This window comes from Lates calcarifer, linkage group LG21, assembly GCF_001640805.2.
Source record: "Lates calcarifer isolate ASB-BC8 linkage group LG21, TLL_Latcal_v3, whole genome shotgun sequence".
Taxonomy (NCBI): Eukaryota; Metazoa; Chordata; class Actinopteri; family Centropomidae; genus Lates; species Lates calcarifer.
In genome coordinates, this window is record NC_066853.1 from 14,199,506 (window position 1) to 14,220,957 (window position 21,452).

The window sequence follows — 21,452 nt, forward strand, 5'->3', positions numbered from 1 at the left end:
AGGTTATTTGGTGACTCTAAATTGCTGTAGGTGTCAATATGAGCATGTATGGTTGTTTGTCTGTATATACTGTATCAGCTCTGTGATAAATTGGCCACCTGTCCAGGTTGTGCACTGTCATGTGCCCTATGTTAGCTGGGGATGGCTCCAGCACCCCAGTGACCTTCAAAAAAAGTGGTATAGTTAATGAATGGATGGATGGGGTTGTTAACCAGACTGTCAGGTAGACACCTATATTCATTTCACTGGAGACTTGTATTGTAAGACTTTAGTATTTTTCACATACATTAATTTAATTTGTGACATAGTGTATTTATATGACAGGGTTTAATGCAATGTAATATACAGCTGTATCAACTAATCTACATAATTAAGACTGCATTATCTGTACATCTAAAACATATTAAAGCTGCTCCAATCAATATTTTTATAATAAGAATAGAGTGAATGGCTGTGTGTATTTGAAGGAGGTCACTAGTGGTGACAAAGTCACAGAAAATTATCTCCCAACTATGCAGTTTCCCTCAAATCTACATAGCATTTCTAATATATTTTTACTAACTGTTTTGGGTTCATTACCTTCAGTTTTATTGTTGTGTTTCTATTTTATGACTTTTAGCCACAACAGGCTGAAAAAAGAGCATTTAGCAGGTCAATCATCAGAGATTTTCCTCAGGAATTGAAGGAGACCCAAACATAGTTAAAACAAGAGTGAATTTTATATTTGCATTCAACAGGGGCACACAAACATGAGTCCAAAGCAATGGTAATATTAGTGTATGTCGACTGAATGTGTAAATAAGGCACTGTTTGCTAATGGCATCAAAATATAAACACACACACACACACACACCCCATCCCTATGCATCATGTATAAAATTAATGCCGGCTCAAGAAGAGTATATTTGCATTTAACCAGTTTTCTCAACTTTACATACACCTTCACGTCAAGTATAAATTCAAGCATAAACTGCATCTTCACAATGTAAAATTCACAATCATTTAAAAAACTAAAAACTAAACTAAAAAAAAACTTTTCTGTTTGAGCACCTCCCTCCTCTTGCTTCACCCTGTAAATCCACAGAGGTGAAACATCACTAATCTATTATTACTCTTTATGCTGCTACAAAATGTATAAATATCAGTGATTTACAGTTAGTTACATGTGATGCTGCTCAGTGGTTTAGTTCTCTTAGACAATGACCTCCATACAGAGATGGTCAGAGAGAGGTTGGGCACTCTTACAGCTGTTGTTGGTGGCATCTTTCTCTCAGGCTGAGGAACCAGTGTGCAGGCAGAGAGGAGATCCTGAGAACCCTCAGCTATCTAAGGATGGGGACATTATGTTGGGGGGAGTCTTTTCTTTCCACAGCAGCTGGAAAGAGAGAAGGGATACGTACAGGCACAAACCACTGCCACTGGAATGTACCAGGTAAATTATACTGTAGAAATATATTTGGATCTAAAATATTTAAGAGGAAATGGGTATAAAACAAATAAAAATAATATTACCAAACTGAGTATAAAAAAATACATTCCCTGTTGTGTGCATTAATACAATTGATGATTTCAATGACTGCTATTGTTTCTTTCTCAAGTGCCACTACTAGTCCAGCTGTTTAAAACTGTCTTCATGAAGTCTGAATTTCAGAGAGTTCCAGTTTGCCCAGGCTATGCTCTTTGCCATCGAGGAGATTAATAACAGCACAGAACTACTGCCAGGCATCTCTCTGGGTTATAAATTGTATGATACATGTGGCCTTTCCAGAAGTGTGAGGGTTGCACTGGCTTTGGCTAATGGTAATGAAATTGTACCTGCACCCTCTGATGCACCATGTACGAGACCCGGAGAAGTGCAGGCCATTATAGGAGAAACCTCTTCCTCTCCTTGCATGGCTATAGCTACTGTTATTGGGCCATTTCAAATCCCAATGGTGAGTAGGTTTGGTAAATACATTTGTGAAACATTAATAATTTTCTGTAATTCTCCCAACTGCTCACAGCAAATGTGGTTGTTTTTATGTTTTATATTTCAAGTTTATATGTCAAGAGGACATTTCATTTTTCTTTCAGGTCAGCCACTTTGCCACTTGTGCTTGTCTCAGTGACAAAACCATGTACCCATCCTTCCTCAGAACTATACCCAGTGACTACTACCAGGGCAGAGCCCTGGGCCAGTTGGTCAAGCACTTTGGTTGGACTTGGGTTGGAGCTATTAGAACTAATGATGCTTATGGTAATAATGGTATGGCTATATTCACAGAAACTGCACAGCAGCTGGGCATCTGTCTGGAGTACTCTGTAGCTTTCTTTAGAACAGATCCACCAGACAAAAGACCAAAAGATAATTGACACCATCAAGGCTTCCACCTCCAGGGTGATTGTTGCTTTTCTCTCCCACATGGATATGGATGTGCTAATACATGAGTTGTCCCACCACAACCTGACTGGGTTCCAGTGGGTGGGCAGTGAGAGCTGGATCTTTGATTCCCAAATTGCAAAAATGGACAGGCATCACATTCTGGATGGTTCCATAGGCCTGTCCATCCCCAAAGCTCATGTCAGCGGTATGAGAGAGTTCATACTAAATGTGAAGCCACTCAATTCATCTAGTAATGAATTTTTTACTGAGTTCTGGGAGGAATTATTTAACTGTAAGTTCAAACAGTCATCAGCAGAGAATCAGAGAGAATGTACTGGAAATGAAGATTTGACTGAAGTTCACAATGGCTTCACTGATATGTCACTCATGCCTATTTTTAACAATGTCTACAAAGGAGTATATGCTGTGGCCCACGCACTTCATAGTATTCTAGGCTGTAATGAAACATGTAACAACAAGGTGCAACTAGATCATTTCACAGTGAGTTTAACACTAAATTATTAAATTCTAGTTTTTACATTTGGTTACAAGAAAATACATTTCCAATGTTTTGAAAAATATGTGTTGCAATATATCTGTCTTGAGTGATCAGATCAACATAATGTTTGTCAAAATTAACCAAATTAACACTTATCATCTTAGATTTTACAACGTATAAAAAAGATTTATTTCAAAACAAAGGATGGAGATGAGGTTTACTTCAATGAGGATGGAGACCCACCAGCAAAGTATGAAATTATAAACTGGCAGCCAACACAAAATGGCATTGTGGACTTTGTCACAGTTGGTCTTCATGATGCATCTCTACCAGCTGACAAACAGCTGAATCTGCACAATAAGTCTATAATTTGGGCAAAGAACTCAAAAGAGGTAAATTACCATTTGATCACTGAAATTATTAATTGCAATATGATTTTACTATAGTTTCTCTAGTATGTTTGGTGTCAGTGCATCAAAATGACAATACTTTGTCAAAGTAAATGTGCATACATTTTTCTCACTGTTAGTTTGTTCATACAGGTGCCTGCGTCCGTTTGCAGTGAGAAATGTCCCCCAGGAACTCGTAAGGTTCTCCAGAAAGGAAAGCCTGTCTGCTGCTATGACTGTATAAGATGTGCAGAGGGAGAAATAAGCAACATGACAGGTCTATTAATACTTAAAGCAACATTTTTCACTTCTTTATGCCACAAATTCTAAAAGTTGTAGTGTTGACATGCTAATTTTGGAAATGGCATATTTTTGTAATCTGATTACTACTTTTAGAATCACATAGGCATTCAAGAAAACAAAAAATCAGAATCAATACATCAGACATAAATACATTAAGTGCCCAACGTCCTAATTATCAGTCTGCTTACAGTATTTCCATCAACTGCTTCCGCTGGTATTTGACAATGCAGTTATATAGTGGGTGTCTTGTATGCGTTTAAGAGATGCAACATGAAGACAAAATAAAACACAAATCTACTGATGTGAGGTGATATATGTCACATATGCATAGAGTAGATTAAAAAAAAGAAACCTCTTCAGCAAGTCTCCCATCTGTTTTAATATTATTTTTCAGATTCTATCACCTATGATCGATGCCACCCATTTAGGTGTACCACAAAACAAATTACAATATTACATATTTGTAATCTGATTTCAAACACACTGTAAAATTAGAAATGCTTTAATGATCAGCTCACTCAGATAAGTATGCTGTTATCCACTGGTTATCTGGTGATTATGTGATATATGTCTCATATGCATAGAGTAGATTAAAAAAAAGAAACCTCTTCAGCAAGTCTCTCATCTGCTTTAATATTACTTTTCAGATTCTATCACCTGTGATCGATGCCACCCAGAGTTCTGGTCAAATGAGAGGAGAGATGCTTGTGTAAAGAAGGTGGCAGAGTTTCTATCATATGAAGAAATTATGGGAGCACTTCTCACTGCAGTGTCCCTGTTTGGAACATGCATGACTGCTGTTGTGGCATTGATTTTTTTCAGATACAGGAAAACTCCTATTGTCAGGGCCAATAACTCTGAGCTGAGCTTCCTGCTTCTCTTCTCCTTGACTCTGTGTTTCCTGTGCTCTCTGACCTTCATCGGCCGGCCCTCTGAGTGGTCCTGCATGCTGCGACACACAGCATTCGGCATCACCTTTGTCCTCTGTATCTCTTGTGTTCTGGGGAAAACTATAGTGGTGTTAATGGCCTTCAGGGCTACACTTCCAGGTAGTAATGTGATGAAATGGTTTGGGCCAACACAGCAGAGACTCAGTGTTCTGGCTTTCACTCTCATACAGGTTGTTATATGTATCATGTGGTTAACAATTTCTCCTCCTTTTCCACTGAAGAATTTTAAGGAATTCAAGGATAAAATCATCTTGGAGTGTGATCTTGGCTCAGCTGTAGGATTCTGGGCTGTGTTAGGATACATAGGACTCCTGGCGCTCTTATGTTTTTTTCTTGCTTTTCTGGCTCGGAAACTGCCTGACAACTTTAATGAAGCCAAATTTATCACCTTCAGCATGCTGATATTCTGTGCAGTCTGGATTACTTTTATTCCAGCATATGTCAGCTCTCCAGGGAAGTTCAGTGTTGCTGTAGAAATATTTGCTATTCTGGCCTCCAGTTTTGGACTGCTCATTTGTATTTTTATTCCAAAATGTTATATTATCTTACTGAAACCAGAGAAGAATACAAAAAAGAATATGATGGGGAAGGTGGCACCAATATCATTCTGAAAAGTTAAAATAATTTGGTTGCAAAGGCATTCTAGTGCCAAATATATATATATTATAGCATAATTTGTTAACTAGGGCATCTTGGTGGTGCAGTGGTTAACACTGTCGCCTCATAGGAAGAAGGTCATTTGGTTTTGCTTCCTCCCACAGTCCAAAAACATGCAGGTTAGGTTAATTAGTGATTCTAAATTGTCCATATGTGTAAATGTGAGCATGGATGGTTTTTTGATAGACTGACTACATGTCCAGCATGTACCTCGTCTTTTGCGTAATCCCTGTGTGGCCTTTAAGGATAAGTGGTACAGCCAGTGGATGGATGGATGGAGTTGTACTGTCAAGTAGACACCTACATTAATTTCACTGAAGACTTGTATTGTAATGATTAGAATTTTTCTGTTGTATTTTTTTCATTTATGACATACTACATGGCAATGACAGCATTTAATGCAATGTAATATACAATTGTATCAATCAATATACATAATTAAGTACCAAAAAATGCACAAACCGAATGCCTAATTCCTTGCTGATTCCACAACATTTAATTAAATTTTTAAAAATGTCATCAAATAATAAAAATAAAAAAAATCACAATCAAAACCATCTTTGGCTTATCTTAATTGTCTTCATCTCCTGAGGCTTGATTTAAACCCTTCATTGTTGTTGAAGTTGTATAAAGTCCTGCCATGAAATGTAGAGCTGATTGGCCTGACATGGTTCTGCTACAATAAGCTTTACCAAAGAGAAAAGTTTAAAGGCCTCTTGTAAAAGTGCAGAAGGTGTATGCCTCCTGGATCCAAACCGGAGGAAAGTTCCACAGTAGAGGAGTCTCATAACAGAATGCTGTGCCTTCCATTCTGAATTTGGAAACTCTAGGAACCACCAGTAAGCCTGCATTCTGGGACCACAGTGTTCTAGTGGAATAATAGGGGATTATAAGCTCTTTAAGATGCAATGGTGCAAGACCATTAAGGGCTTTGTAGGTGAGGAGTAGGATTTTAAAGACTATTCTGCATTTTACAAGGAGCCAGTGTAGAGAAGCTAATGCAGGGGAAATATGATCTCTTTTCATAGTTCCTCTTAGCAATCATGCTGCAGCATTTTGGATCTGTATTGTTTTTGAGACAGGAAGTGCCTGATTTTGGCAATATTACCCAAGTGGAGAAAGGCTGCCCTCGAAGTTTGTATTGTGTGAAAGTTCAAAGATAAGTCTGAGATTTCTTACAGTGGAGCTCGAGGCCAGGACAATGTCATCTAGTGTAACTAAACCATTTGAAAATGTGTTTCTGAGGTGTTTGGGGCCAAGTACAATAACTACTCTTTTGTGTCATTTTAATAGCAGAAGGTTGCTGGTCATCCAGGTCTTAATGTCCCCAAGACATGCTTAAAGTTTAGCTAACTGATTGATTTCATCAGGCTTCATTAACAAATATACTTTAGTATCATCTGCATAATGATTGATGTTTATGGAGTGTTTCTTATGAACATTGCCTAATGGAAGCACATACAAAAGGGAACAGAATTGGTTCAAGAACAGAACCTTGTGGAATTCTGTGTCTAACTTTTGTGTACATGGAGGATTTGTTGTTAACATGTACAAACTGAAGCCTATCTAATAAGACTTAAACCAGTTTAGTGTGGTTCCTTTAATGTCAGTTAAATCCTAAATGATCAATACTAACAAATGCATCATTTAGATCTAACACAGCAAGTCTGTTGTCTGAGGGAATTAGAAGGTCATTTGTAACTCACTGGTCGTCTCCATGTTATGATGCACTCTCTACATTCTGACTGAAAATCATTAAATAAGCTGTTGTTCTGTGGAAAGTCACACAACCGATTGGTGACTGCTTTCTCAAGGATTTTAAAGAGAAAGGCAAGGTAGGATTTAAGTTTATAGTTGGTTAATACACCTGCATCAAGAGTAGTTTTTTTTAAGGAGAGGTTTAATTACAGCTCTATTACTGCTATAATGGAAGCACAAAGAAGCATGTAGGACTGCAACTCTGTCTCCTGGTCTCAACTTTGGCCATGGCTAATTGCTAACCTAAGTTAGCAGAATATTGCCTGTGAACAACAGTAGGATTACTGAGGAAGTTGTAAAAGAAAGATATGAGTGATTTAGCAACTACTGTCACTTTAGGTGTACAGTTTAAAGAGATCATTAGCCGCTGCAGTGATGATGAATACGCAAAATTATCAAGGCTCATATGAATAGCAAAAGAGGCTACATAGAAACACTAGCAACGATAAATGATACAATACACTCACAGGGGATAATGCATTGTTTACAGCCCATGGTCCTGCCCTTCCAGTGGCCATAAATAAAAAAAGACAAAAAGACTCACAAAGAGTGGATTTTCATTAAACCAGTTATTGTGCTGTTGTGAGAAATTTGCTTAAAGTCTAAGTTTCTTGACTTAACATACAGTAACCTTCACCCCACATTATTTTTCAGTGTCTAAACTGTAAGTATAAATTCAGGTATGAACTGCATCTACACAATGTAAAACTGATCACTTAGAAAAGGAAAAACATTTCTGTAAGGGCACCACCCTCCTCTCGCCTCACCTTTAGGTCCACAGAGGTGAAATATCACTGTTCTAAAATGTATAAATAGCAGTGCAAGCGTGTGATTTACAGTAAGTTCCATGTGATGCCACCCAGTGGTTTAGTCCTCTCAGACAGAATGACCTCCACACAGAGATGGCCTGAGGGGGGTTGGGCACTCTTACAGCTGTTTTTGGTGGTGTCTTCCTCTCAGGCTGAGGAACCAGTGTGCAGGCAGAGAGGAGATCCTGAGAACCCTCAGCTATCTAAGGATGGGGACATTATGTTAGGGGGGATCTTTTCTTTTCACAGCAGCTGGAAAGAGAGGCGGGATACCTACATGCACAAACCACTGCCACTGGAATGCACCAGGTAAATAATACTGTAGAACTCTATTTACATTTAAAATATATAAGAGGATGTGGATATAGATACAAAACAGCTTTAAAATGGTTATAAAACTGAAGATAAAAATGAGACATATTCCCTGTTGTGTGCAATAACGCCATCAAATGATTTCATTGACTGCTATTGTTTCTTTTTCAACTGCTACCACTAGTCTATCTATTTAAAACGGTCTTCAAGTTTGAATTTCAGAGAGTTCCAGTTTGCCCAGGCTATGCTCTTTGCCATTGAGGAGATTAACAACAGCACAGATCTACTGCCTGGCATCTCTCTGGGCTATAAAATGTATGATACGTGTGGTTCCATTGCTAGAAGTGTGAGGGTTGCACTGGCCTTGGCTAATGGTAATGAAATTTTACCTGCACCCTCTGATGCACCATGTACCAGATCTGCACAAGTGCAGGCCATAATGGGAGAAACCTCTTCCTCTCCTTGCATGGCTATAGCTACTGTTATTGGGCCATTTCATATCCCAATGGTGGGTAGGTTTGGTAATTACATTTGTGAAAATTTACTATTGTTATTCTACCAGCTGCTCACAGCAAATGTGGCTGTGTTTATATTTGATATTTTTATGTTGGAAGATCATTTCTTTCTTCTTTTAGATCAGCCACTTTGCCACTTGTGCTTGTCTCAGTGACAAAACCAAGTACCCATCCTTCCTCAGAACTATACCCAGTGACTACTACCAGAGCAGAGCCTTGGCCCAGTTGGTCAAGCACTTTGGTTGGACTTGGGTTGGAGCTATTAGAACTAATGATGATTATGGTAATAATGGCTATGGCTACATTCACAGAAACTGCACAGCAGCTGGGCATCTGTCTGGAGTACTCTGTAGCTTTCTTTAGAACAGATCCACCAGACAAAATCCAAAAGATAATTGACACCATCAAGGCTTCCACCTCCAGGGTGATTGTTGCTTTTCTCTCCCACATGGATATGGATGTGCTAATACATGAGTTGTCCCACCACAACCTGACTGGGTTCCAGTGGGTGGGCAGTGAGAGCTGGATCTTTGATTCCCAAATTGCCAAAATGGACAGGCATCACATTCTGGATGGTTCCATAGGCCTGTCCATCCCCAAAGCTCATGTCAGCGGTATGAGAGAGTTCATACTAAATGTGAAGCCACTCAATTCATCTAGTAATGAAATGTTTACAGAGTTCTGGGAGACATTATTTAACTGTAAGTTCAAACAGTCATTAGCAGAGAATCAGATGGGAATGTACTGGAAATGAAGATTTGACTGGAGTACATAACGGCTTCACTGATATGTCACTCATGCCTATTTTTAACAATGTCTACAAAGGAGTATATGCTGTGGCCCACGCACTTCATAGTATTCTAGGCTGTAATGAAACATGTAACAACAAGGTGCAGCTAGATCCATTCAAGGTGAGTTCAACAATTCTAATTAAATTCTAGTTTTTACATTTGGCTACAAGAAAAACATTTATAGTATTTTGAAAAAAAAAATGTGTTGCAGTCTGTTATGCAGTTGAATTGAGAGACTTATGAGACATTTGTCAATAATGAACAAAATTAATACCTATCATCTTAGATTTTACAACACATTAAAAAGATTCAGTTCAAAACAAAGGATGGAGATGAGGTTTACTTCAATGAGGATGGAGACCCAGCAGCAAAGTATGAAATTATAAACTGGCAGCCAACACAAAATGGCATTGTGGACTTTGTCACAGTTGGTCTTCATGATGCATCTCTACCAGCTGACAAACAGCTGAATCTGCACAATAAGTCTTTAATTTGGGCAAAGAACTCAAAACAGGTAAGTTACCATTTGATTGCTGAAATGATTAATTACACCCTAATTGTTGCTGAAACATAATTTCAGTGCATTAACATGACAATACTTTGTCAAAGAAAATGTTTCTAACAGTCACTTTGTTCATACAGGTGCCTGTGTCAGTTTGCAGTGAGAAATGTGCCCTAGGAACTCGCAAGGTTCTCCAGAAAGGAAAGCCTGTCTGCTGCTATGACTGTATAAGATGTGCAGAGGGAGAAATAAGTAACATTACAGGTCTATTAATATTTAACGCAACATTTTTCACTTATTTATGCCACAAATTCTAAAAGTTGTCATGTTGACATACTAATTTAAGAAATGGGACATTTTTGTAATCACTCACTGTATTTTTTTTCACCTCTCCCACTGCTATTTGGGCATGCTGTTATCTATTGACAATCTGGTGACATACACATCAAGCTGTATGTCTTATATGTGTGGAAAAGATGTAACATGAAGACAAAATAAAAAGTTACATAAAGACTCATTTGCAGAAAAAGTTTCACATCTGCTTTAATATTACTTTTCAGATTCTATCACCTGTGATCGATGCCACCCAGAGTTCTGGTCAAATGAGAGGAGAGATGTCTGCGTTAAGAAAGAGGCAGAGTTTCTATCATATGAAGAAATTATGGGAGCTCTTCTCACTGCAGCGTCCCTGTTTGGAACATGCATGACTGCTGTTGTGGCATTGATTTTTTTCAGATACAGGAAAACTCCTATTGTCAGGGCCAATAACTCTGAGCTGAGCTTCCTGCTTCTCTTCTCCTTGACTCTGTGTTTCCTGTGCTCTCTGACCTTCATCGGCCGGCCCTCTGAGTGGTCCTGCATGCTGCGACACACAGCGTTCGGCATCACCTTTGTCCTCTGTATGTCTTGTGTTCTGGGGAAAACTATAGTGGTGTTAATGGCCTTCAGGGCTACACTTCCAGGCAGTAATGTGATGAAATGGTTTGGGCCAACACAGCAGAGACTCAGTGTTCTGGCTTTCACTCTCATACAGGTTGTTATATGTATCATGTGGTTAACAATTTCTCCTCCTTTTCCTTTGAAGAATTTTAAGGAATTCAAGGATAAAATCATCTTGGAGTGTGATCTTGGCTCAGCTGTAGGATTCTGGGCTGTGTTAGGATACATAGGACTCCTGGCTCTCTTGTGTTTTTTTCTTGCTTTTCTGGCTCGGAAACTGCCTGACAACTTTAATGAAGCCAAATTTATCACCTTCAGCATGCTGATATTCTGTGCAGTCTGGATCACTTTTATTCCAGCATATGTCAGCTCTCCAGGGAAGTTCAGTGTTGCTGTAGAAATATTTGCTATTCTGGCCTCCAGTTTTGGATTGCTCATTTGTATTTTTATTCCAAAATGTTATATTATCTTACTGAAACCAGAGAAGAATACAAAAAAGAATATGATGGGGAAGGTGGCACCAAAATCATTCTGACATGTTAAAATAATATGGTGATGAAGGCATTTCAGTGCCCTTAGTTTTACAGCCTGTCAGGTAGACACATATGTTAATTTCACAGAAATGTGTATTGTAATATTTTCTACTATTTATTGTTTCATTTGTGACATAGCTGACAGCATTTAATACATTGTAAGAACAAAAATCCAATTCATATCATACTTTAGATGTATGTAGTTAATTATATTAATATATAATTAAGTATATGCCTACCTACTTCTTTGCTCATTTCACTTAATTTAGTACATTGTGTAAACTGTAATCAAACAATAAAATCTGTGTTTTCACAGACAAAAACATCTTTGGATTTACTTGTTTGGTGTCCTCCCCTGAGGCTTGAGTTCAACCGCCCCCTATTGTTCAAGGTGTATAAAGCCCTGCCATGAGACGTAGAGCTGGTTGGCCTGGCCTGCAGAGCAGAGCTGAGCTATGCCTTTTTTGAGGCTGCTCGTCTTGGTTCTGTTACTGGGGAAAGGAGACCCTGTGTGCCGTCTGCAAGGCTCAGCACAACCACCTGAACTGGCCCAGGATGGCGACCTCCTTATTGGTGGCATTTTTTCATTTCGCACAGGGCAGGATTATGTAACTAACACATTTCAGACAATTCCAGGAGTACGAAAGTGCAAGAAGTATGTATTACTAAGCCTATGTATATATTTTAAATTGTTTACGTGTCTACAAGCATTTGAGACATAAACACAATTATATATTTATTTCACCATTTCACTATTTTCTACCACCTCAGCTTCAATTTTAGAGAATTCAAATTTGCTCAGGCGATGATCTTTGCCATAAATGAGATCAACAAAAATCCTGAATTGCTGCCTAATGTTAAACTTGGCTACAAGATTTACAATAACTGTGGAACAATGGACATACTGAGAGCTGCACTGGCACTGGTGAGTGGACTAAAGGGAGAAGTCAGTGATGACAACTGCACAAAATCTGAGACAGTGCAAGCTATCTTGGGACATTCAGGATCAGGACCAACTATTGCATTTGAACAGGTTGTTGGGAGGTTTCATGTACCTGTGGTAAGTAAAAGAACAGGTCAATAAAGTTAGTGTGAGGTGTTATTTAATATTGTGTTAATTGGGCTGTTGTAAACTTAAAGTATATTACTCTGTTCTGCAAAATTGTAACTAGAGGATGAATTCTGCACGGTGATTATGCTAGACTGTTAAACGTATGCTCTGTCTCTGCCAGTCACATTTGTATGTTTCATTGCAGATTAGCCATTTTGCCACTTGTGCCTGTCTGAGCAACAGGAAAGAGTATCCCACTTTCTTCAGAACTATTCCCAGTGACTACTACCAGAGCAGAGCCCTGGCAATGCTGGTCAGGCATTTTGGTTGGACCTGGATTGGTGCTATAGCTGTGAATAATCAATATGGCCTCGATGGCATAGCTGCATTTATCCAAGCTGCACAAGAATATGGAGTGTGCATTGAGTATTCTGAAGCATTCTCATTATCAGATCCACCTGGCAGTCTACAGAGAATAATAGAGGTCATTAAGCATGCCACCTCAAAAGTGATTATGGCTTTTATGTCTCACAGAGAAATTAAATTGCTGGCAACAGAGTTGTATAAACAGAACATTACAGGACTGCAGTGGGTCGGCAGCGACGCCTGGATCACAGATCACTCTCTGACTGACAGTGAGGGGCACAGCATCCTGGAGGGATCTCTGGGCTTCGCTGTCAGCCAAGCTAAGATCCCAGGGCTGGAGGAGCACCTGAGGGCAGCTCCACCCCTCCCAGTTCCCTGACAGTCAGTTTGTCAGAGATTTCTGGGAACACTGTGTTTGACTGCTCTCTGAATGATAGTACAAATGCACAAAGAAAGCCATGCAGCGGCTTTGAGAGCTTACAAAATGTTGAGTCGCAATTCACTGATGTGTCTGATTTGAGATTCACAAACAATGTCTACAAGTCAGTTTATGCAGTGGCTCACGCTCTTGACAACCTGATTAAATGTGAAGGATGGTAAAGGACCCTTTTCAAATGGGAGCTGTGCTGATACCAAAGACATTAAGCCACAACAGGTGAGGCAAATGTCAGTTCAGTGCAACAGACTGATAACAGCAGGAATCTGTCATTTAACTGCTGTATCATTTTTAAACCAGGTTCTGCAATACGTCAGCACTGTGAATTTCACCACTGCAGAAGGGGAAAGAGTTTATTTTGACAATAATGGAGACTCTCCGGCAAGATATGAACTTGTTAATTTACAAAGGACAAACAAAGGAACCATGGAAGGATTAACAGTTGGCATTTATGATGCTTCTCTTCCAGACAGTCATCAGTTTATAATGAATAACATCACAGTTGTGTGGGGAAACGGACTGACCAAGGTAAAGCAGAGACTGAGGTTTTGACTTCCAAACTGTTAGCAGATTTACTGAAAACTACTCTACTCACCTTAAAATTGATGCTGAATTTTATATATTTTGATGTCTATTTAACTTTACATATAATACAGATTTCATACAAATTGTATTTGTGTGTGTAGGAGGTGCCTGTGTCAGTTTGCAGTGAGAAATGCCCCCCAGGAAGACGCATAAGGTCCTCCAGAAAGGAAAGCCTGTCTGCTGCTATGATTGCATACCCTGTCCAGCAGGCGAGATCAGTAATCTAACAGGTAAATATCTTTATTTCATTTGCTGAAATGCATTTTCATGATGTGTGTATACCTCTGAATCCATTAAATCCATTTAACTCCATGTTTCTCCATATTGTTTTCCATTTTGCAGATTCAATACACTGTATGAAATGCCCACCAGAATACTGGTCCAACAACCAGAGAGATGCTTGCATCCCTAAAGTAATAGAATTCTTGGCATATGATGAAATCCTGGGTACACTGTTAGCCTTATTTTCATTGCTTGGAGTTTTTCTAACTATGATCACAACACAAGTCTTCTACTGCCACAAAGAAACCCCACTAGTGCGGGCCAATAACTCTGAGCTGAGCTTCCTGCTGCTCTTCTCCTTGACTCTGTGTTTCCTGTGCTCTCTGACCTTCATCGGCCGGCCCTCTGAGTGGTCCTGCATGCTGCGACACACAGCATTCGGCATCACCTTTGTCCTCTGTATCTCTTGTGTTCTGGGGAAAACTATAGTGGTGTTAATGGCCTTCAGGGCTACACTTCCAGGCAGTAATGTGATGAAATGGTTTGGGCCAACACAGCAGAGACTCAGTGTTCTGGCTTTCACTCTCATACAGGTTGTGATTTGTATACTTTGGCTGACAATCAACCCTCCTTTCCCTTTTGAGAATTTGTTGCTCTATAAGGACAGAATTATCTTAGAGTGCGCTTTGGGCTCAGCTGTAGGGTTCTGGGCTGTGTTAGGATATATAGGACTCCTGGCTCTCTTGTGTTTTTTACTTGCTTTTTTGGCTCGAAAGCTGCCTGATAATTTCAATGAAGCTAAACTCATCACCTTCAGCATGCTGATATTCTGTGCAGTCTGGGTCACCTTTATCCCAGCTTATGTCAGCTCTCCTGGGAAGTTCACTGTGGCTGTGGAGATATTTGCTATTCTGGCCTCAAGCTATGGGCTACTTTTCTGCATTTTTCTGCCAAAATGTTTTATAATTCTGCTTAGGCCTGAGCAGAACACTAAGAAACACATAATGGGAAAGACACCTAATAATTATATATATTATTAAACACCACTTTCTCTATTGCTGCAGCATGCGTCTTGTGATCAAAGTGTAATCTGTGCTCCTACCTTTGTGTTACAGTGAATAAATCTTTAATCATACTCCAAATGATTCTATTTTTCTTCGCACATTCACACCAAATAATAACGTGGAAAATCAGAGACCACTGTCCATATATGCTTCTTCTGACACTACAGTGATGTCCAATATTTTGAAACCACTGGCCCTAACAGCAACAAAATATGTTTTCATTTACTTTATTGGTATTAGAACAAATATGCAAAAAGAATACATTTTAATCCTCCAAAGGTAGAAAACAAGAAAAGGTTTGGGAACCACCTGCAATGGCAAAATTATTTTTAGATTATTTTATAATTATTTTTTCAACAGCTAAGCTCTTTCATGAATACAAAGTTTAGTGTGTAACACATGAGGTTACATATGTTTCATTTTTCAGTATCAATCATTAAAGGGACAGCAAGGGTCTGCATACTGACCACTTTTTATATTATGATTACAGTAAAAAGTATGTTGTACATTACTGTTAAGATTTGTGTGTTTCCCCCCTAAAGCATTTCTTATTCTCCCCCTTTTTCATATGATGGACCTGGACCTTAATGCTCACATGCCTATATGTGTACTGAAAGAGTTATTGGTCCCTGTAATCATGTAACAGGGCTAAAGAACGCAAATTTTCATAAAGGGGACTATGATAAAATGCTCTGGTCTCAGTCAGCAAACCAACACACAATAAGCTGAACTGTAAAAACAAGTCAGACTATGCAATAAAACAAAACTTAAAAATATCAATCAGGATACTTCCTGTTTCAAACTTTCCTCCTGTCCATGAAAAGATCCTCTAATGCAATTGCACTGTAACAAATGGGAATCAGAATCCACAGTTCAGTTCTTGTTCTATGCAAAAATGCATTTGAGGTTCAAAAGCTAATCTGAGGCCCTAATCGTCTGAATTGGTCACATCAGCTTGTATCTTTATCTCTGTAGTGCAGAATTCCCTCTTTAGACAGTGTGTCCTTACTGAGACTTTAAGAGAAATGCAAAGATGAATTCCATGCTAAAATGATTACCTCCATTCTGTCAGTTTTCTGTAGTTTGATTTTGTCTGCCAATTCTCAAAACTCACTTTTGCATATTTCAGCAATCTGTGACCAAGATGACCAAAATATGATGACATCTTATATTATTCTGCTTGTTCATGGTCAACATCCATAACTGCTGCACTCTTCAGTTTGATGGAACTGACACCCAAACAGAATTTGAGGAGTTAAAATGCTACAATAACTGATATAGGGGATGTGGAGATGTTACCTGTAGTTTACAGTATAAAAGAAACAGAGTGGTTGCTGTCCACCTTTGACCTTTGCAGGCCAAGGTGGGTTTAAGATGAAGTCTAGTGATAAGATGATGAAAAAGTGTGCAGTTGTCTAACTTAGAAACTTTTTGATAGCACTAGTTTTAACAATTTCTAATAAAGCCCTGGAGTCTAGACCCAGAAATCCCCTGACATTGCTTAACACTGTTTTTCTCACGTTCAAACAATGATGCAACACAGCAGAAATAAAGGTTACACATGTACACAAAAACAACACTGAATAAAAACAGCATAAGAAAAATAAATCCCCATCTGTTGTGCACATGTTACCCAGTGACTTGAATCCCATGGGAAAACTGCTTCAGGGCCTCATAATGCAGACACAACAGATTGCATTAGTGGGAACAACAGGTGGCATATTGCTTCAAGCAGAAAAAATAAGGTCTATACTAATTAACACCTTTGTCACAACATGTAAATGTTGCATTTAGCTCAATTAAGGATTTGTTTTGATCGCTCTCAACTTTCCTTGTTAATTGTTTGTCTCAGCTCTGACCTCTGACCTAAAAATTAACTATTGTAATTTAAAATGTTTGGGAAAATATAATAAGAAAAAAATGAATGAACTATTATATAACATTATGGTAACTACAGCTTCTGTTTATAGTGAGACAGCCTGAGAAGGTCCTAAATAGTTATGTGCATATAATTGTGCAATTTTCTTGTTTCTACATGTCATACTGTATTATGAAAATATACAAATTATTTCTGAAACACACAAAACAGTATACCAGTACTAATGTAATCAATAAATAAAAAAATTGAAATAAGGTTTAATCTGCATCTGGATCTGGGTAGGCATCATAGAGCACACACTGAGAGACAATTGGGGGGAACAGTACACTACATAAATTTGTTTTAAATTCATGTAATTTCACTATTCCTTGAGAAAAAAGTGAACATGTTTTAAACAGTATTAATAAATCCTTTATAAAATTCTTGAATCTGTCCCTGTTTGCAGCTGTGCTTTGACTCGTGGCTTAACTTTCTGCCAAAATTGAGATATCCCACAGGACACATACAAACCAATAAACTGGACAGAAGAAATGTCCCCCTGTAACAGAGAGGGGGAAAAAAAGATTTTCAGCTGTAGTGACTGAAAATAAATATTGTACAACTAACTTTCTGTACAGTCTTATTTGTCAACAGTGAAATTAATTGTGACCTTGCTGTGAAAACAAAAACAGATCAATTTCACCTCTTTTAATTAGCACAGCAGAACCCAGATATAGTTTTACCACATAGTAAGGTTAAATAGCACAGACACAGTTGTTGAATGTTTGACTTCAATGAACAGTTGAGTTAAGACCTCAAGAAACTAAGTTGATGTGTTGACAAACAGTTTCACTGAAGCTGCTCAGTATCAGATTTCAAATATACAGCTTCAGTGCTGTGTTTGTGACCCCTCTTATATTTGGGGCTAAATCTTAGATATCTTCCACAGAAATTACAAAGAAACAAGACACGTAAGCAATATTGTGGGTATGCCTTTTGCATACTATTTGATTACTGTGCTCACTGCACCTCTATAATTTTTTCCCTGGGGGGTTTAATGCCCTGAACCATCAAGGGTGTGAGCATGGACATAAACTAGGCTGAACTTGCATACACAGTGTATAAAGAGTGCAGTAGGGGGGTAGAGTTCAAGAGGCCAGCCTTCAGAGCGAAGCAATGGCACTGCTGAAGCTGGTCCTCCTGGCTCTTCTGATTAGGAAGGTGATGCCTGTGTGTCGCCTGCAGGGGATGGCGCAACTGCCTGAGCTGTCCAAGGATGGAGACTTCATCTTAGGTGGCATTTTCACCTTTCACACTGGGTACAGAGGCAGCGTGCCCACATTTCAATCCTTACCCGATCCTCCAACGTGTCTGAAGTAAGTATGTGTTTTATATGGTTTAACTTTTAATTTGTTCTGTTAGTTCTGTTTGTTCTTTCTTGTTTCATACATATTTGTGCAATTAAAATCTCTTTTTTTTCCCTAGCATCAATGTAAGAGAATTCAAATTTGCCCAGACCATGATTTTTGCAATTGAGGAGATAAATCAAAATGCTGCAATGCTCCCAAATTACACGCTGGGCTACAAGATTTACAATTCCTGTGGAATGACAAACATTATGAAGGCTGCTATAGATTTAGCCAGTGGACAGAGGGAGATCATAGATGAGAGGAACTGTACAAAGCCTGACACTGCCCAGGCTGTACTAGGCCACTCTGGCTCAGCACCTACAGTGGGATTTGCTCGGATTATAGGAAGATTTCATATACCAGTGGTAAATATTTCACATTAGTTCCATGTGCACAAAGAAAGAAAGAGCACATATAAGAACATGTTATTTGAAAATGTGCATATGTCTAAATCTAACTTGTCTAACGATATAGATATATTTCTTAATTTGTGGTATATGAGGTATTTCTGAATGATTAACATGTAATGAACAAATATCTGTTTTATCTAACTTCTTTGGTACAGCTCAGCCACTTTGCAACCTGTGCATGTCTGAGCAACAGAGAGGAGTTTCCAACGTTCTTCCGAACCATTCCCAGTGATCTCCACCAGAGCAGAGCCTTAGCAAAGCTGGTCAAGCTCTTTGGCTGGACCTGGGTGGGGGCAATAAGTAATAAAAATGACTACGGTAACAACGGGATCGCCACATTTATACAAGCTGCACAAGAAGAAGGGGTGTGCATTGAGTACTACCAGGCATTTGAGCAAACAGGTCCTCCCCGTGAGTTAACAAAAGTGGTTGAAACTGTGAGGCACTCAACCTCTAAAGTCATCGTAGCCTTCATGTCCCACAGAGAAGTTAATGTGCTGGCAACAGAGTTGTATAAACAGAACATTACAGGACTGCAGTGGGTCGGCAGCGACGCCTGGATCACAGATCACTCTCTAACTGACAGTGAGGGGCACAGCATCCTGGAGGGATCTCTGGGCTTCGCTGTCAGCCGAGCTAAGATCCCAGGGCTGGAGGAGCACCTGAGGGGGCTCCATCCCTCCCAGTTCCCTGACAGTCAGTTTGTCAGAGATTTCTGGGAACATGTGTTTGACTGCTCGCTGAATGATAGTACAAATGCACAAAAAAAGCCATGCAGCGGCTCTGAGAGCTTGCAGAATGTTCAGTCATATTTCACAGATGTTTCAGAGCTGAGATTCACAAACAATGTCTACAAGTCAGTTTACTCAGTAGCTCACGCTCTCCACAACCTGGTCACATGTGAAGAGAGGAACGGCCCTCTCTATAGTGGGAGCTGTACTGATCCCAAACACATTCAACCATGGCAGGTGAGGAAGAAAACAAAAAGGTCATTGACCTTTTAAAATCACTGATTTGATTATATCCCAGAAAATTACACAAGATCATAATTCTAGGTCTCCCCTCTTGTCAACAGGTGCTACATTATTTGCAGAATATCAACTTCACAACAAATCAGGGGGAGAGAGTGACCTTTGACCAGAATGGAGATCCACCTGCAAGATATGAACTAATAAATATACAGCGTGTTACTTCAGGAACTATGCATGTTGCCACAGTTGGTGTTTTTGATGCAACTCTGCCCTGTGAGCGTCAGTTTATAATGAATGGCATGAAGATAGTTTGGGGTGGAGGAAGTCATACGGTACATATTCATATTGCGTTGTTCTCACACTTCTGGGTTGTTAGTCATAATGCCATAATGCATAATATTTCATAATCCACTAGAATAAAATACAAGGTAAACTGGTTTATAACTTCATGTAATGTTTTTTGAGTTTCATAGAAACACCAGTGAAATCAAAAATGTACACACTGTAGGTTACATACAACTCCTCCACATATTCACGCACCAGGTGCCTGTGTCAGTGTGCAGTGAGAAATGCCCCCCAGGAAGACGCAAAGTCCTCCAGAAAGGAAAGCCTGTCTGCTGCTATGATTGCATACCCTGTCCAGCAGGCGAGATCAGTAATCTAACAGGTAAATATCTTTATTTCATTTGCTGAAATGCATTTTCATATGTGTGTATACCTCTGAATCCATTAAATCCATTTAACTCCATGTTTCTCCATATTGTTTTCCATTTTGCAGATTCAATACACTGTATGAAATGCCCACCAGAATACTGGTCCAACAACCAGAGAGATGCTTGCATCCCTAAAGTAATAGAATTCTTGGCATATGATGAAATCCTGGGTACACTGTTAGCCTTATTTTCATTGCTTGGAGTTTTTCTAACTATGATCACAACACAAGTCTTCTACTGCCACAAAGAAACCCCACTAGTGCGGGCCAATAACTCTGAGCTGAGCTTCCTGCTGCTCTTCTCCTTGACTCTGTGTTTCCTGTGCTCTCTGACCTTCATCGGCCGGCCCTCTGAGTGGTCCTGCATGCTGCGACACACAGCATTCGGCATCACCTTTGTCCTCTGTATCTCTTGTGTACTGGGGAAAACTATAGTAGTGTTAATGGCCTTCAGGGCTACACTTCCAGGTAGTAATGTGATGAAATGGTTTGGGCCAACACAGCAGAGACTCAGTGTTCTGGCTTTCACTCTCATACAGGTTGTGATTTGTATACTTTGGCTGACAATCAACCCTCCTTTCCCTTTTGAGAATTTGTTGCTCTATAAGGACAGAATTATCTTAGAGTGCGCTTTGGGCTCAGCTGTAGGGTTCTGGGCTGTGTTAGGATATATAGGACTCCTGGCTCTCTTGTGTTTTTCTACTTGCTTTTTTGGCTCGAAAGCTGCCTGATAATTTCAATGAAGCTAAACTCATCACCTTCAGCATGCTGATATTCTGTGCAGTCTGGATCACCTTTATCCCAGCTTATGTCAGCTCTCCTGGGAAGTTCACTGTGGCTGTGGAGATATTTGCTATTCTGGCTTCTAGTTATGGGCTACTTTTCTGCATTTTTATCCCCAAATGTTATGTTATTTTAATGAGACCAGAACAAAATACAAAAAAGCATATAATTGGCAAAACAAAAGATATTCATTGTTAATTTTACATTGTTGTAATTCCTCATTTTTTCTGTATTTATTATGTATGTATTAAAGTTGTGTTTCCATT

At 39.2% G+C, this 21,452-nt stretch overlaps 3 protein-coding genes and 1 pseudogene across 3 annotated transcripts; all 4 read left to right on the forward strand.

Moving 5' to 3' along the window:
* The first annotated feature begins 1,328 nt into the window (after positions 1 to 1,328).
* On the forward strand, positions 1,329 to 5,114 carry LOC108900894 (extracellular calcium-sensing receptor-like). Its single transcript, XM_018702161.2, is given in 7 exon segments — positions 1,329 to 1,432; positions 1,640 to 1,934; positions 2,074 to 2,325; positions 2,327 to 2,863; positions 3,026 to 3,253; positions 3,404 to 3,527; positions 4,201 to 5,114. Coding segments are annotated over 7 exon segments (2,439 nt in total). The 5' UTR covers positions 1,329 to 1,343.
* A 2,875-nt stretch (positions 5,115 to 7,989) lies between these two features.
* On the forward strand, positions 7,990 to 11,321 carry LOC108900895 (extracellular calcium-sensing receptor-like). Its single transcript, XM_018702162.2, is given in 8 exon segments — positions 7,990 to 8,036; positions 8,250 to 8,547; positions 8,675 to 8,848; positions 8,850 to 9,290; positions 9,292 to 9,465; positions 9,632 to 9,859; positions 9,988 to 10,111; positions 10,408 to 11,321. Coding segments are annotated over 8 exon segments (2,385 nt in total). The 5' UTR covers positions 7,990 to 8,004.
* Positions 11,322 to 12,109: 788 nt separating this feature from the next.
* Positions 12,110 to 15,019, forward strand: LOC108900896 (extracellular calcium-sensing receptor-like; annotated as a pseudogene).
* A 2,992-nt stretch (positions 15,020 to 18,011) lies between these two features.
* LOC108900897 (extracellular calcium-sensing receptor-like) lies at positions 18,012 to 21,384 on the forward strand. Its single transcript, XM_018702163.1, is given in 7 exon segments — positions 18,012 to 18,277; positions 18,387 to 18,675; positions 18,876 to 19,688; positions 19,796 to 20,023; positions 20,235 to 20,358; positions 20,470 to 21,098; positions 21,100 to 21,384. Coding segments are annotated over 7 exon segments (2,568 nt in total). The 5' UTR covers positions 18,012 to 18,077.
* Positions 21,385 to 21,452: the final 68 nt, after the last annotated feature.